Below are 15898 nucleotides of genomic sequence, written 5' to 3'. Positions count from 1 at the left end.
AAATGCTATTGTTGGTCTGCCTTTTGGGTGTTTTATGTTTTTATTATAAGTAGGTCTTGCATCCCCTTTTTCCCTCCTTTTTTCTTTCTTTTTTTTTAACGCAGCCTTCAAGGAGTACACATCCCACCCAGCCTTGCTTTGCAAACAAAAAGTCTCCAACCATGCTGTAAGGTTACATACTCCGTAAGAAAAGCTGTTTTAGCAGATGGCATTAACAAGACTTCCCTCCTGGGCCAGCGGTTGCTCTAGGACAGGACGATCAGTGGCTTGTAAGGACTCAAAAGAAGCCATCCCCCAAAAAATTGTATAAAAAAGATTTATTGAAATTTATCAATGACAAACAGACATAAAACTCAAAGTTTGGCTCTTCTCAAGGGTGGGAGAAAAATGGGTTGCAGATGTTCTTTGTACAGAGAGACAGAGCAGGAACAGCGCGTTGTCACTTCTAAAGCAATCCAGAAGGTGACGGTGAAAGCAAACAGCATTCGCTAGGAGGAACCTGCGGTCACTTCAGAGTCCCACTAGGTAAGAAAATACAATTTTGCATTCCTTTTCCGTGCTCCAATGTATGCAAGAAGGAAAACAAAACAAAACAAAACCCCAGTGGACATGCAGTGGGCCCCCAGAGCTTAGATTTGTAAAAAGGTTCTAAGCTGGAGCTCCTGAATCGAGTCCTTCTGTTATTTCTGCAAAACAAACTGCTCTAATATTTTACAGAACAAGATAGGACAGGTTATTTTTTTTTTTTTAAAAGAAGTTGAAATATGAAGGTTCGCCGATTTTCATGATTACCAAGCCCATTTTGCTCGTATCTCCTAAGCCTGCCTTTTTTTTTTTGGCTCACGGGATCATGGCTTCAGAGTAACACAAGTTCTCTTTGCAAAAGCAAAGCCCACTGCCATCTGCGAAGGGGGAAAAGGGGTGAGAGAGGGGGAATGTCCCCAAACCAGTGCCAAAATACGCCTTTAGGTAGCTATTTACAAACCCGGGTGCTGGGTGCCTCCAGCAGAGACCGCATGAACCAGATCAGAGTTACTGAAGACAGGGGCCGTGAGTCACCTGGTGGAGGCCAGCCACAGCCTCCCAACAACTCTGGGGATGTGGAACATACCAAAAAATGTTAAGAGACCTCAAAGCCACCTTCTCCAGAGAGTAAGAACGAACACTTGCTTGGTGCGTACTAAGCTATTGCATTTACGGGGACAAAACCAGACACATGGAAAAAGGAGGGGGGAATGAAGAGTGGCAGTAAAAATAGTACTTTATTCCTCCCCCACCCCCCACCCCACCCCCGGCAACCCCCAGTACACTTTTCCCCTCTCATTCCCACAGCAACGCTACAATCAGAAAAAAATAAGTTTCGGGGGGGCAGGAATAGGAGGGGGAGGGGATATGGGTAAAAACAGTCAAATCACAACAGGAATCTCCCCAAATAGGTTCATTCCCCTTAGTCATCCTCTTCGCCCTCATCTTCGGGTTCTCGTTTTCGCTTCTGACTCCTTTCTTCTTCTGGAAAAGCAAGGAAAAGAGAGGGTTACCAGGCAGCCATCTTTCAGTCAGCCCTGCCCCGACTGGGAACCCAGGAGCTGCACATCTAGGAAGCAGGACCATCTATGAAACAAGGCATGAAAGTGTCCGGACCATTGAATGTGCACCCCCTCCTATCGCCAGGTCCTTAAAGCCTTAAAGCAAATCAGTGCTAGGGTCAGATAGCAAAACAGGCTGACATACCACCAGCATCTTCTTCATCTTCCTCATCATCCACTTCCCCATCATTGTAGCCTTCTTCATCCTCCTAGGGGCAAAGACAGAAGCAGGATATCAGCCGTGCCCCCACTGGGTTAAGGGGGGCTCAGTGGGAGCAAGTCTGAGGACCACGTTCAATCCCAGCACCTACGTAAAAGCTGGGCTCTCAGCAGCACATCTGTGCATTCATCCCCACCTTGGACCCCTGCGGTTCACTGGCAGACAGTCTAGCCAAATCAATGAGCACCAGGTTCAGTGAGAGACCCTGGCTCAAAATAAGGTGGAGAGTAGTTAAGAAAGACACCTGGCCTCCACACTGTGCGCACACACACACACTTACATACACCATACCTGACTGAACACGTACGTACATGAGCTGTTTTTTTTTTTTTAAAGAAAAAAGAGGGGGGGCGGGTAAATGCCCCTGCCCAGAAAGGCCTTATCTCCTATCTCAGAGCTCACAACAATGCCTGGTAGCTCAGGGCAAACACACACACAGCAGGGCTTCTTACTGTTGTGTATCAAGGAACCATGAGGCAGAAGGCTTCCAACACGTGCCCAGAGATGTAAGATGCTGGCAAACCACCTTGGAGCTTTGCAGAGTCGCTATGGACTGCCCCACATTAGGGACTCCAAATGTGAAGTCCCCAGAACTCAGGCAGCTTGTCAATGTGCATGTGCACAGGCGAACGGGCTCCCTAGGCAGTGGCCTGTCACTGAAACTAGGCTGTCCTTTCTTGCGTCTGTCCTCAATATGGTTTTGGCTTCAAAGGAAGACTCTGGTTTTAGTAAAGCCAGAATCAAGTGGGCAAGCCCAGCTCTCCCGGCCACTCCCCTCTGTCAAGTCCAGGCAGCTAGAGGTGGGGGGAGACTCAAGGCCCCTAGGACTTCACTTCCGACTTGCTTTGGACTCAGTCAAGCTTTGTGACTTCATCCTCCCCACCCAGGGCCCTGGCTCTGGGTACTGCCCATGGTTCCATGGCAGCCACTCCATACCTGAAGCCCCAGGTTCTGACAGGCAGCTGCCCATGGTTTCTAAGAACTGTTGAAGTAAATTTGCTTTTGAATAGATCTCGACCTGGTCTGTTTGCTAAGACTGTGTGTGTATGTATTTAAGTGTTTCTTCACTGGTAACTGGAAATGGGCAGAGGGTCAACGAGATTACAGAAAAACAAAACAAAATCCACACACGGGGATCATATGACAGGCAAGAACAGTACCATCGACAATCCAGCCAGTATGTCTAACTACCCTGTCCTCAGGGAAAGACATTCCCTGTCCCAAGTATCCCTTAAAGGCGGGCCTGGCAACCCGAACCTAGAAGAGAAACCGTACAATAGTCGGGAGCACGCTTTTCCACTGCCATCCTGAGGCCTGGGGTGGGCAGGCCAGGAAACCTGCTCAGGTGGCGTGTGTGGCAGGTGGACCATCAAGAAAGGAGGCAGGAAACTAGGAGAGGATGAGGGACTGTGGTGCGTGTACTGTGTGTGTGTGTACACGTGCATGCACGCACACACATGCCCGGAGCCACCTAGCCACGTGCTCTCTTTCCCAGTATACCAGTCTTAAGCAGCAAGAACAGATTTGGCAAAGAACTCATGAAAAATGATTCGGCCACCGGGAGACCCTGAACATCCAAGCTCAAAACCCAGCACAGGACAAGGAGGAGAGCAGTGCAGACAGGGAGGACCCATAGCGGCCACCTCCTGTCAATATGGTACTCTACTCTCAACCCAGTGAGAAAGGTGAGGGGATTCCTACTCCACAGACACGAGGAGACTCAGAAACGCCAAGCAGCCTGTCCAAAGACACACAGCCAGCACAGGGTGGGGCTCGGACCGGTTAAGCAGGGACTGGCAAGATGGAGCAGCAAAGGAAGGGTGCTTGCTGCCAAGCCTGACGACCTGAGTTTAACCCCTAGAAGTCACACTGGGAAATAAGAGAACTGACTCCCAAATGTTGTTCCTGGCCTCCCCAAAGCATGCTGGGCCCTTGCTTCCAGCACTCGTCCCTACTCTGAAACCAGCTTCCCCAGAACTTTGGATGTCTGTGCACTCAAATTCTATACAGGAAAAATCGTGGAAAGGGACTCCTTTCCTTCCCTGGGTTGTCGCGACCAATAACAGAGGTGCCTGGCGGGGCTCAGGGGGATTACACAGGTGCCCACCCGTCTCCTTACCTCCTCTTCTCCACTCACGTCCTCTTCTTCCCCTTCTTCCTCCTCATCCTCTTCCTCCTCATCTTCCACTAGCTGGGCATACTCATCGTATTCCTCCTCTGTGGGGGATGGGTAACAAGAACACAACAGAAACTGAGGTGACGGGTGGCCCATGTCTGCCCAGAGTCCAACGGCTCGCCCACACAGACGTGGTGATCACACGATGACACACACCAAAACCTGCTACGAGCCTTTCTCCAAATCACACGTGTGAAAGAGCCTATGTGTGGGTAAGGCCAGAGACACTGGGGACTGAGCAAGAAGTCCTGGGCCCAGGGAAGCAGAGAGGCCAAGTCACCGTAACTCATCCCTCTGACGAGAAATGACTTGTTCAAGGCCACGCGTGATCCGTGTAGTGGGGGAACAGGGCAGAGGCTGTAGCACAAGCCCTTGCCATACAAAGACCCCAGACCAACAAGAAAAACCAAATCTTATGTTTGCATTGACTGGGCACTATCTTGGCTCTTAGCTTTGTTTAAGCTGTAAAGACATAAAGGAAAGCTGCAGAGGACCATGAGAAGGAATTACGAGGAGGGGCCCTTAGCCTCTCCTTCCTCCCCAAGGGGTCTGAATTGCCTATAGCCCCCAACTTCCCAGTCTGGGGCTCCTGAGCAGTCCAATGCTGGCCTGCGGTCCTGCATGCAACCACCAGGGGGCGCCACAACCTCTCCAGCAGAAAACTGGTCTACCAGATGAGGAAAGTCCAAAGTCTGGTGTCACACTGGAGAGATACATATAGTGACCTTCCCTGGGGGACTTGAGAAAACACCAGATTCGAAAGGGTGACCATTAACACCTAGCACGTCTCAAGATGTCTTTCAGGAGACAACCAAAAAGACCAGTTAGGGACTAGGGAGATGAGGTTCAAGGGCTTCGGAAAGAGGAGGCAGGTGGCCGGTCATCTGAGCCACTGTTGCCCTGGGTTCCCACTGTCACCCACCATCCTCATCTTCCTCGTCGTCATCCTCCACGTAGCCCTCAACATCAGAGTCAGGGGCCTCCTTGTTGTCTCTGTCGTAGCCATCGAGGTACGTGACCTGGGGCAGGAGCTTGAACACGTTTTCTCGGTAGTCATTCAGGTTGGTCACCTCACAGTTAAACAGGTCTAGGCTCTTGAGATTCTCTAACTTCTTCTGCAGGGGGAGAAAGGGGGTCGACGGTGAGGGTAATAATTGTGGGAAGTGGGTGGGGAGAGGGAAATACCTTAGGAAGAGGCAGCATGGACAGGCCGGAATTACAGCGAGAAGGAAGCCATGCTCATGTGCGTGCGTGCGTGCGTGTGAGACTATGCGCGCGCGCGCCCATGTTCACCTTAGCTCTGCACTTGCCTAGACCTCAGTGAACAAAATTAGCTGGGCTTGAGGGTTTGAACAGCCTCACCCAAAGTTAACTCTTTATTGAGCTTTTGCCGAATTGTGACTGCCTTGAAGTCAACCCTGGACCCGTCTGGTACATGAGCTGAGAGCTTTGGTGCACCCACCCCTGCGACAGGAAGTCCAAAGGGAATGGAAACAACACCATGAACTAGCTCTTGCATCTAATCATCGCGGGCACACAGCTCTCCATGCATTAGGTCAATTTATCCTCCAACCCCTGCAAGGCAGAGCTAATTATCAGTGTGCGGCACAGCTGAAGAATGAGAGGCCCGGCCTGCACTCTGTCTGCTAACCATACTGTCGATGAGGACAGGAATAGAAGCCATGGAGGACCAGTCTGTCTGGAGCACTCAATATGATACTTTGTATCAGGTCAGACCAGTTTTGCCCATGTTATCTGTTATCTGGTTGGCTAGTTGGGAAAAATGAGGCCCAGGAAATAAGGAGACACACAGTTAGGAAGCCAGGCAGCTGGATCCTGACCCCCACACCTCGTTCATCAAGGACTCCTTCCCCAATAAGTTTCTGTTGCCATGGAGACCAGGTCAAACTACAGAGAGCAGACCCTTCAGGGTCACAGTTGATTCTCTGCCATTTTTGTATGTAGACCCAGGCGATTCTTAGCGGAGGGGCCCAAGGCAGGGGAGGACATATGAGTTCGTCTTTGTGAGGGGGCCCAGCACCCGCCACCCCAAAACAGGTTCCAGTCCTGGGACGACAGAGGACATCTTATCAATAACCAGTGTGGGAAGCTGCATGCAGGGACGTGGGAACATGTGTGGATGTGTGCTCTCCAAGGGTGACCCTGCCACACTGCTTCATGAAGAGTTTAGACTCGGCCCTATACACATTCCCAGCACAGCTGATTCAGAACTTCCAAGATGTTCCTTTTCATAACAAAATGATGACTTCAGGACTCCCAGACAGATGAAAATAGCTCTGCCCTCTCCTGGGGGGGGGTTAGTGGGAGACCAGGAAAGAACTTTCTGTGGTCGGTGAGTATGTTTTATTAGGTGACCCCAAGACACGGACAGAAAGGTAAAGTCCGAGCTTGAAAAAGCAATGCCAGTTTGCTGTCATCGCCACCTGATGGCCAGTGTGACCTGAGATGTCCAGAGACCGAGAGGTGCCTTATGGACAAGGACCTTGAAACACGAACCCAAAGGGAGGGCCATTGCTATTGGACCAGTCACTTCTGCAGTGTCCCGGGGCCTTCCTCAAGTCCACAGGGCCTGGCGCTGTGTGTATTCAACAGGCAAGCTTGCTATCTGGGCTACTTTTCTCTATTTCCAAAGGATTCTTTGTGTCACATCTTCAGGTGGTTTCTTGGGGAAAAAAAAGTTAAAGAATGCTGCACCTCAGGCCTTGGTCATAGAGAATTGTCATTCTGGCCAAAGGTTCTCACTTTTTTTTTTTTTTTTTTTTTTTGGTTTTTCGAGACAGGGTTTCTCTGTGGCTTTGGAGCCTGTCCTGGAACTAGCTCTGTAGACCAGGCTGGTCTCGAACTCACAGAGATCCGCCTGCCTCTGCCTCCCGAGTGCTGGGATTAAAGGCGTGCGCCACCACCACCCGGCTAAGGTTCTCACTTCTAACTGGAAAAATGAATAAAGGAAAAACAAGAAGTGTCACCCGTCATGTCTGAGAGGTCTTGGTCACCTCCACATCTGCACAGGAAGGCCTGCACCAGGCTCCCACCCGGCACAGCCTCACGCTCCCGGAATCCTGCACCGTTAGATCTGGATGGCTCCCCTCTCCTCAAAGGGTGGCAAGGCAGTGAGGACTGTGAACCCAGGCTGAAGGGTACCTCCCAGACCAGGGTCCATTCTCTGCCCCACACTGGGTGCCCATTCTGGCCAGATGACCTGGGTCAAAGCCCCAAAGTCTCCATGGACTCAGCAGAAACAGTCATCCCCACCTTAGCTCACAGTACAGAATGAGAGTCAAAGAGATGGGGATAAGGGAGTAAGTAAGCTCAAAAGACAAACACGAAAGCTGCCCACACCGAGCCCCACTGCCCCAAAGGAAAGGGGAGGACCCCAAGGGACTCACCAGCGGCTCTATTGTGCTGAGGTCTTTTATTTTGTTGCCACTTAAATTTAGATGCTTAAGGTTCGGACATTTTTCTGCCAATACCTCCAGGTCCCCTGAGATTCTGTTATCGCTTAGTTCAAGCTGTAGAGGTAGAGGGGGGGGAGAAGCTTTTAACACGAAGGCTGGGGGCCCAAGCCTCCTAACTCCCCAGACAGCCGGGAGGAATCATCTCTAGGGGCTGTGCTGGCGAGTTGGAGCACGCACCTGGCCTTGCTCTTAATTATGCTCCCCAGCACAGAGCACCCCCCACCCCCAGGCTCCTGGCTCCCAGGCACGAGCTGTTTACCTTCTTGAGTTTGTTTAACTTTGGTAAGTTCGCAATGGAAGTGAGGCCTACGTTGATTGTACTTAAGAATTCCAGTTCTTCAAACTCATCTGTGAGGCCTTTGATTTTGCCTTCAATTGACCGACAGTTGTCCAGGACGAGTTCTTTCACCTGGAAAGGGAAGGAGGATTTGAGTGGAGATGGGGAAGGGTCAGAGAAGCAGCCCCCAGACCCCCACCCCAGGGTCACATCTTCCGGCTCGCCTACCTGGATCAGAGCTGCCTCAGAGCAAAGGCTGAGCAGCCTGGTCCTTCTGCCATCAGCAGGACCCAGACAGAAGGATGCTGAATAAGGAAGCGCATCTCTAGCACAAGGAACCACTTCAGAGAGGACAATCAGTAGGCTTTGCAGACACTGAGGCTGGTGTGTGTGTGTGTGTGTGTGTGTGTGTGTGTGTGTGTGTAAAACAACATCCTGCCACATGCTCTTCAACCCCAGCATACAATGAAAATCAGTCACCACTCCCCACAGGCACCAGCCACAGTGCTAACGGCAGTGCAGGTGGCATCTAGCATCTAGCATCCCTGCCTAGGCCGGATCACCCACTGGAGGCAGGCTGCTCACTTCCCATGCTCAGCCCCCACCGTCCTCTCCCCGCCAAATGCTCACGGCTTGCACAGAACACACTCACACTTGCTTTCACTCCTTCCTTCAGTCTGAGCCTGTGCACTGAGGCCTGGCACTTTATCGCTGCGATCAGATCCCCCGACTCCCCCCCCCCCCCATAGGGGCAGCATAGGCGAGAAGCCCGTTCTACGTTCTCGTGCCTAGACAACACTGTCCCAGAGAAATTCCACCAGAAAGGAAATGTTTGGTGCTGTCCAGGCGCAGAACCACGAGCCTCGTGTGGTCCTGAATACGTGGTGTTATTTAATCAAGTGTACAGACAGGCAAGACATACTTACTGAACCACATGGCTCAGGGATATGTTCTTCAGTCCCTGCCTACTAGAGGGAGATGAGGAAACCTGTACTCCTTAAGATGGCCCACACAGAAGCATGAGGGCCAGCAAGGTTCCATGGCCAACTAAAGGAGGTGCCCTTGTGAGCCCCTAGGTCCTCATCCACTCACTCCCTGTCTGAAGGGGTGGGGGGTCCTTTGTTTTGGGCCTCATTCTGATGAGGAGGTTCCAAGGGGCCAGCTGCTGGCTCCAGTGAACACATCAAATGGGTGAGAGGTCAGAGGAAAGCCAGTGGGTCTCAGGTACAGCCACAAACTGCGCAAGGAGCTAGCAGGTAGCCAAGGTCTCCCAGGGCAAGCCAGGCGCTTGGGGAAGCCAGCACATTGGGGACAGAAGGAACCTTTACCGTGGCGTGGAACTGACGATGGAGCCTCGACCCTCACATATGCTAGGCGCGCACCTTCTCCCTTTATTTTATTTAACCTTTTCCTATCCTTTTATATTTTAACACAGACTCTAAGTTGCCTAAGTTGAACCTGAATTCCCCTTGTATATAACCTAAAAAAGGCCCTGAGTTTGTAATCCTAGTGATTTGTGGCACTAGGCCTGGCTGAAAGGAATCTGAAAAGAGAAGACGATCCCTCCTGACTTGTCTCAGCGTGGCCTTGCACACCGGGACACTGCCTCAGAGCCAGCTTCTACCCAGTGGCCTCGGGGAAGCATCAAAAATACTCGGTATACTGTACCCTCCAACTTGGGACTTCCCCACAGGCCCACACGGCCCACGGGGGCACTGTCCTCTGAGCTTTTCCTTTCCCCTGGATAAACAGCCCACGGGCCTGTCCTGGTCCATGACTGCGGCTCTCTAAGTAAGAAGACGACCTCGCCTAGAGTTTACTAGAGCTAGAACGGCTTGCTCTGGTCTTCCACGAGCCCTCGTATTTGGGCACTCTGCAGGGAACAGAGTCCACTCCAGACTAAGGCAAGGGGGCAGGCACAATGGGTCGTGGGCCCTGAAGAGCCCTGCCTTCCTTCTTCCCTGTGGATGAAGGCACAGCGGAGTGTTCCATGCAGGACAGCATAGCAGGGATTCAGAGTTCCATCTGAAGGGAAAGAAAGCCAGGAATGCCACCTTCCTCTCTGAAGCTTCGGAGCCCTGGCCAGGCTCCATCTTCTTGATGGATCTGAGAGCCGAGGAAGTCCAAAAGGCCATCCGTCCAGGTCAGGCCACTCACTGGTTAGAGTACCTAAGGGTAAAGCCAGGTGGTCCTCCACTCTAAGGTAAGAAAACTGCAGAGAGAGGAAGCCAGGCTGCCGGGAGCAAACAGATGGGGGGAGAGTGGCTGCGGGCAGAGGAACACAAGTAATAAATGCTGGATCCGGAGGCCCAGTCTTCTTCCTTAACTGATTTTTCTGGGAATCCCTCCTTCCAGAGGCAGATCCCAGCAAAGATTGCAGACGTGACGTGGTTTGCCTAGAGCAGCCAAAGGCCTCTCTTCTTCATGCCATTAGCCAAGCCTAAGATGGCCTGGGATGGAGAGGTGATGCCGGACAGTCAAGGGAATTCCTCAGGAAGCTGTCTCTATTCTGGGGAGCACAGTGCCTCCCCGACTCCTGATGTCAGGGCAGGCTGCCCAGCACTTCTACAGACAGACAACCAGGCCAGTCCCCACCTCCCAGCACCACACCCAAACTGGGGGCCCCTCCTTTCAGGGACACTATGCAAGTCATCACAGCTACTGTTTTAATAAAAAAAAAAAAAAAAAAAGCCAATTCCACCCTCCCCACAACAGACATATTTTAAGCATTTCACACAATTTCATTTCAACATTCCAGTTACGCCCTGGAGGGGGGATTCTCTCTACTAACAGCCACACCAAGAACACCTGTCTTGGGTTGGTGGTGTGGCTCAGTTGGTAGCGCCTGCCTAGCATGTGTGAAACCTTGGATTTGATCCCCAGCACCCCACAAACCAGGTGCATTCAAAGTCATGATCAGCTACACAGTCAAGTCTGAGGCCAGCCTGATCTGCACGAGATGCCTCTCAAAACAGAAAAAAAGAAAAAGAAACCCTTCTCCTGAAATTCAGGACGGTCACAGCAGGTGTCTGTCGAACCAACAGGGCCAGTGTTGACAGCTCAGTGTAGTGCTCCCCTGAAGCATCTCTGACGTGCCGAGGTTTAGGGCACATGGCTGCCCAGATACACTCCACAGGCTCCCATGGCTAATGGCTTCCCTTCAGCCCTTTCCTGTCTCACCAGCTGGGTGGGCACCACTTTTACCCCCCTCAGCTCCCAAGGTGCGGAGCTCAACCTGGCCATGGCTCAGATGGCTGAGTACGCCTCCCCACTGCTTCCCCCTGGTGGGGTGTGGGGTCCCCAAGGAGTAGGGCTGCTTCCACTCCATCTGGGAAACTCTCAGGTAGCCGGTCCGAGGCACCCCCTTTCCGACAGGGAGGGAGGGGTGCCCTGCACAGTTCAGGAGGTAAGATGGGGGGCTAGGCTATAGACCCTAGGGTTTCAGTATTCTGCAGAAGCCCAGGCCACACAGGCTCACAGTGAGATAGGCGGGTGAGCTGCCTGAGAAGTGGGTCAAATGGGACAAAAGACAGTGCAGCCACAGTCCCCTGTGTGAATCACCTAGCTGTCCCCTGCTCTCTCTAAGGCCTGCGAGCGAGGGGACCCAACCCTGCAGCTGCTATCATTTCCAACCCACTTCCTCCATACTCAGCAGCCTCTTCTCTAGCCCTTCCATGTGGGGAGAAAATCCCTTTTGTATTCAGGGTGTGCTGCGCTTTAAAAAAAGTAAATAAATAACTAAATAAATAAAATAAAGGCCCACTTCCCTTGCCAAGTCCCGAGTGTGCACGAGCTACAAGTTAAAATTAAACTGGAAATTTGTACTTCGGGCTTAGATGCCCTCCCAGTTCCACCAGCCGTTTTTTTTTTAAAACATCCCGAAGCAGTTGGTTGCTCTCGGTAGCCCTGCGACCAGAATTATTACACAGGGACTTCCAGACCCAGGCAGGAGGCAATCTCCATTCCCCCAGAGGTCACACCCAGGAGGAGACTGGCACTCACATCCTGCTGGCAGCAGGGAGGCACCAGATTCTCCAGAAGTCAGCCTGCCCTTGCTCCCCTGCTCTTAAAAAAATAATAAAAAATAAAACAAAACAAAACACAACTTGTTATGCGCCCCCCCCCCAGTTGGTTTTGCCATCGTTTCTCACCAGTGGGAGCCAAATTTCATGATAAACACTGACACTCGGCTCAAGAACGTGTTTGTTTCAGAGCCACCGAAGCTGTCTTTACACATTTTTTCTCAGATGTGACCTTTCTTCTACATCTCCAACACTGCAGCCCCGGTCACTGCCACCACGCTACTTCACACTAGAAGGCTGTGACCTCGGCGGAGGATGTGGTTAGGTGATAGCCTGGTCTACTGGTAACAGACCTCACCCTGGATACGAGACCCCTAATCTGGGCTCAGTGATACCATCTCTGTTCTGTGGAGTCCAAGCGCCTACCGCCTTCTAAGGGACGGTGACATCTGTTTAACCTATAAAGTGCATACTCCAGCCTCAAAAAACGCTCCCAGCTCGTTAACGTCTGGGAAAATGTTCAAGTTTCTAAATGTGACCTAGAAGCCTCCCCCCCCATCACCTGCCCTTGCACCCAAATCTAGTTCAAGTCCCCCCCTCCCAGGAAGCCATCCTTGTAGCTGGCACTGAGCACCCGGGCTAGGCTCTGAGCTCAGAGGCAGTTGCTGCATGAATCATTTAATCGTGTATTAAGCATCTGATCCTCCTAGAGGTCAGAGACTGTCCTTCCCCATAATCAGCCTAGCGGGAATGCACACCACAGCACCGCTTAGCAAATGCCCCCCTTATTGGGCCAGGCACAATATAAATAATGGGAGTTGCAAAAGAGAGGGGGCCAAACAGCCTCGACACAGAGCATAAACGGTGGGCTGTAAGCGGTGGAAACCACGGCTGCATGAGCTCTGCCTTACATTCAGCGGCTCTGGCTGCCTGTGCCAGTCAGGCCCCAGCCCTGAGAGCACATCCACCGCTACCCTACCAAACTGGTCCAGCACTCACTCACATACAGGCCTCCGGTTCTCCCTCGACTCCGGCCACATTATTGGCTGAAGGGACACAGAAGCCATGGTGAACCCAGATTGGGGGGGGGGGGGGAGGGGAGAAGTCTGCCAGAAAGAGTAGTGGTGGGTGGCATGACAGACCTATCCCAGAGTTCCAAGTAGGAGGATGAGTTAGGGTTCAAACGTCCTCCCTAGTAGATAAGACAGGCCGCTGAGGGCAGACAGGAGACACCCAGAAAGACAAGGGGAGATGCTGTCTCAGTCAGGAATGGTGTTCTAAGTACAGCCCAGTGCAAAATGAAAAGGCTGGTCCCTCGTTCCTAAATCCTGCAATTTGGGCCCCAACACTACATAAACTGGGCAGAGACAGAAGGATTACAGGTTCAACATCATCCTCAGCCACACAGTGAGTCTGAGACCAGCCTAGGTTATGTGAAATTCTGTCTTAAAACAAAACCTCATAAAACTCAAAGATAGTGACAGCCAAGTCTGTGTGTGGCTCTGATTGGACAGCTTGGATCTGCAACAGCCTTCTTATAAAGACCTAGGAAGAAGGATAGTTTGAGAGCTGCTCTAAAGAGTAAACTTCGGAACTTCTGTGGCAACTCGGAGAGGGTGAGCAGAAGGCAGGCTCTGTAGTCAGATAGACCTGGCTCTACTCCAAATTCTTCAATCTAGCTCAGTGGTTCTCAACCTCTGGGTAGAGACCCCTTATGGGATGGAGGGCCCTTTCACAACGGTCTCCTAAGACCATTGGAAAACACAGATGTTTACATTACAATTCACAATAGTAGCAAAACTACAATTATGAAGTAGCAACAAAATAACTTTATGGTTGGGGGTCACCCTAACATGAGGAACTGTGTTAAGGAGTCACAGAGTTAGGAAGGCTGAGAATGGCTGATCTGGCCTCTCACCTCCCCCGGCTTCTACTTTCCTCTCACAACCCTTAGTGCCAACCACCTAGGGCTGGATTAAACAATTAATGTCCTAGCCCAGAACCTCACCACCCCCTATCCCTTTTACCCGTAGCTGCAGCTGGTTCTGCTATGGTATCCACACATGTGTAGTATCCACATTGAAATCACCAGTATGGAAACAAAGGCACCCACCCAACCTGTCCCTGTCCTCCGAGCCGTCTGCCATGGGGACTCTTAGCTCAACATCCCCGAGCCTTCCGTACTAATCCGGAGAGGCACAGAGTGCCCCAAACACATCCTGTATGCTCAGTCTCTACATCTTGTTTTGCCTGGTTTTCTATGCCAGCCTCCAGTCATGCTTTTCCTTTCCTTTACGGAGAAATAATTGGGTAAATACATGTAGCTTTCGTTTCAACTTTATCAGTCCCTGACCAATTTAGGTTCCAAGTTCCAGGCTTCGAACAGAAGACTCAAATCAAATTGACCCTGTGTTTTGTGGTGCTCCTGGGTTTTAACTAGGTCAGCTTTTAAATGGGCCATCCCCTGTTGCAGATCCCGTTTCTAGCTAGAAGGCCAGATCGCATGAGTCAGCGAGGTTTAGACGGAGATAATAGAAGTATGCTTGCGTTTGTTTTAACGGTAAACTCTGTTTACCAAGCGGCGCGGTAAAACCTACAAAACTCAGTCAGGTTTCCCGAGGGAGGGACACGGCTCTGCAGAAGAAGTCGGATATTTTTGAAAGCTACGGGGATTGTAGGGCCCAGAAGCTACTGGTTTTCTGCTCACAGCCACTGCAAGGTATACATTTTGGGGGCTAGAGAGATGGTTCAGAAGCACTTGCTGCTCTTGTAGAAGGCCAGCGTTTCGTTGGTATCCAGCACACAGGGTCAGAGCTTGTAACTCAGCTGGGGAGGGTGGATTAGATGACCTATTCTCTCTAGTTTCCCCATGCACCTGTATATGTGTGTACACACACACACACACACACTTTATACAAATAAATCTAAAAAGCAAAACAAAACGCACTTGACTCAGAGCGTGCTCTTGTGGGTGTATAGGCACACACACTGAAAACAAACACCACACTTACGATTTCATCTATTAATTTTTTTGAACCTTATTTCTTATTTATATGTTTCTGGGAGTGAATACCGCAGGTGTAGCGGAGCCTGCGGAGGGCAAACGGTGCTGAGAACAGAATCCAGGCCCTCCATAGGAGCTGCAAGTGCTCTCAACTGCTGAGCCATCTCTTCAGCCCTCTTATTATGGGCCCACAGTCGGGGGAGGTGGGCGAGAGAGATCGATTGTTGAGCGGTTTAAAGAGCCCTTGTTTTAGCGGAGGACCCAGGTGCAGAGCTGGGCAGAGAACGCAAGGAACTCTGGGCTGGGCAATTTTTTCTTTTCTGCCACACCATGCATGGACACCTGACCTAGGTCAGAATCACAGCCCCTGGCAGAAAGTAAAGGCGTCCACGGCCCATCCACCAAGTTCCCGAGGCTGGAGTTCCCTGCAGCCTCGGTGGCAGCCAGGGCTTGGGGTATCCACGCCTCTCAAGATCGTGCGTAGTCGTAGCTAGGGGAAAGGTCCTTCCCCGCTTTAAAAACAAACAAAACCTCCCTAAGAATTGAAAGCCTCTCGGGGCCTTGGATTTTTGCTGCTGCGTACAAAGCAGCTCGGCAGGCAGCGGGGGAGCACGTGGCGCGGGCAGCGGTGACGCCATCCTCATTACTGGGAGGTGGGAGGGCGGGCCGAGGGAGATCGGGCCGGCTCATAGGTTCAGCAGGCTGGGCGGGCCCGACCGCACCAGCCCGCCAGCCCCGTGACTTGCTCCCTCCTCACCCCCCACCCCGCGCGCAGTCGGGTGACTTGGGCCTCCACTTCCCGCCGGAGTCGGTGCTGGGGACGCTTCCTCTCAGTGGCAAGGGCTTGGTGGTGGTACCTGGAGGCCCCGGTGCAAGGCCAGGCTTGTTCAAGAGGATGCCTACCTTCTGTCCCAGCCCGGATACGGCGCCTTTGCATTCCTCTTATCTTTGTTTAAGATTTTTTTTTTTTAAATGTGTTTTGCTTGCATACTGTGTGTGTGCCGCTGGGGCCAGAAGAGGTCGTTGGATATTCTGAAACTGGTGAGCCACTTGTGGGTTCTGGGAACCGAACCCTGGGAGTCTACAAGAGCAGCAAGCGCTCTTAACTGTTGAACCATTTCTCCAGCCCCTTTTATT

The 15898-nt window shown here is 51.7% G+C and overlaps 1 protein-coding gene across 3 annotated transcripts in view; it reads right to left on the bottom strand.

The window, feature by feature from the left end:
• Positions 1-302: 302 nt before the first annotated feature.
• Positions 303-15898, bottom strand: part of Anp32a (acidic nuclear phosphoprotein 32 family member A) — a 38805-nt gene continuing 23209 nt past the window's right edge. For 2 of the 3 annotated variants that reach the window (XM_050151747.1, XM_050151746.1), the window contains exons 2-7: positions 7718-7867; positions 7390-7512; positions 4905-5097; positions 3926-4023; positions 1732-1795; positions 303-1509 (exon numbers count right to left, since the gene is read on the bottom strand). In XM_050151747.1, coding sequence (XP_050007704.1) covers positions 1448-1509; positions 1732-1795; positions 3926-4023; positions 4905-5097; positions 7390-7512; positions 7718-7867 — 690 coding nt within the window. In that variant the 3' untranslated portion in view covers positions 303-1447. Of the gene's footprint in view, positions 1510-1731; positions 1796-3925; positions 4024-4904; positions 5098-7389; positions 7513-7717; positions 7868-7963; positions 8041-15898 lie in introns of all 3 variants that reach the window. The other variant, XM_050151745.1, reaches the window with a different exon arrangement.

This window comes from Alexandromys fortis, unplaced genomic scaffold (assembly GCF_014885135.2).
Source record: "Alexandromys fortis isolate MF-2015 unplaced genomic scaffold, M_Fortis_MF-2015_v1.1 scaffold_70, whole genome shotgun sequence".
Taxonomy (NCBI): Eukaryota; Metazoa; Chordata; class Mammalia; order Rodentia; family Cricetidae; genus Alexandromys; species Alexandromys fortis.
The sequence above is the reverse complement of the archived record's forward strand: the minus strand, read 5'-3'. Positions and strand labels throughout refer to the sequence as shown.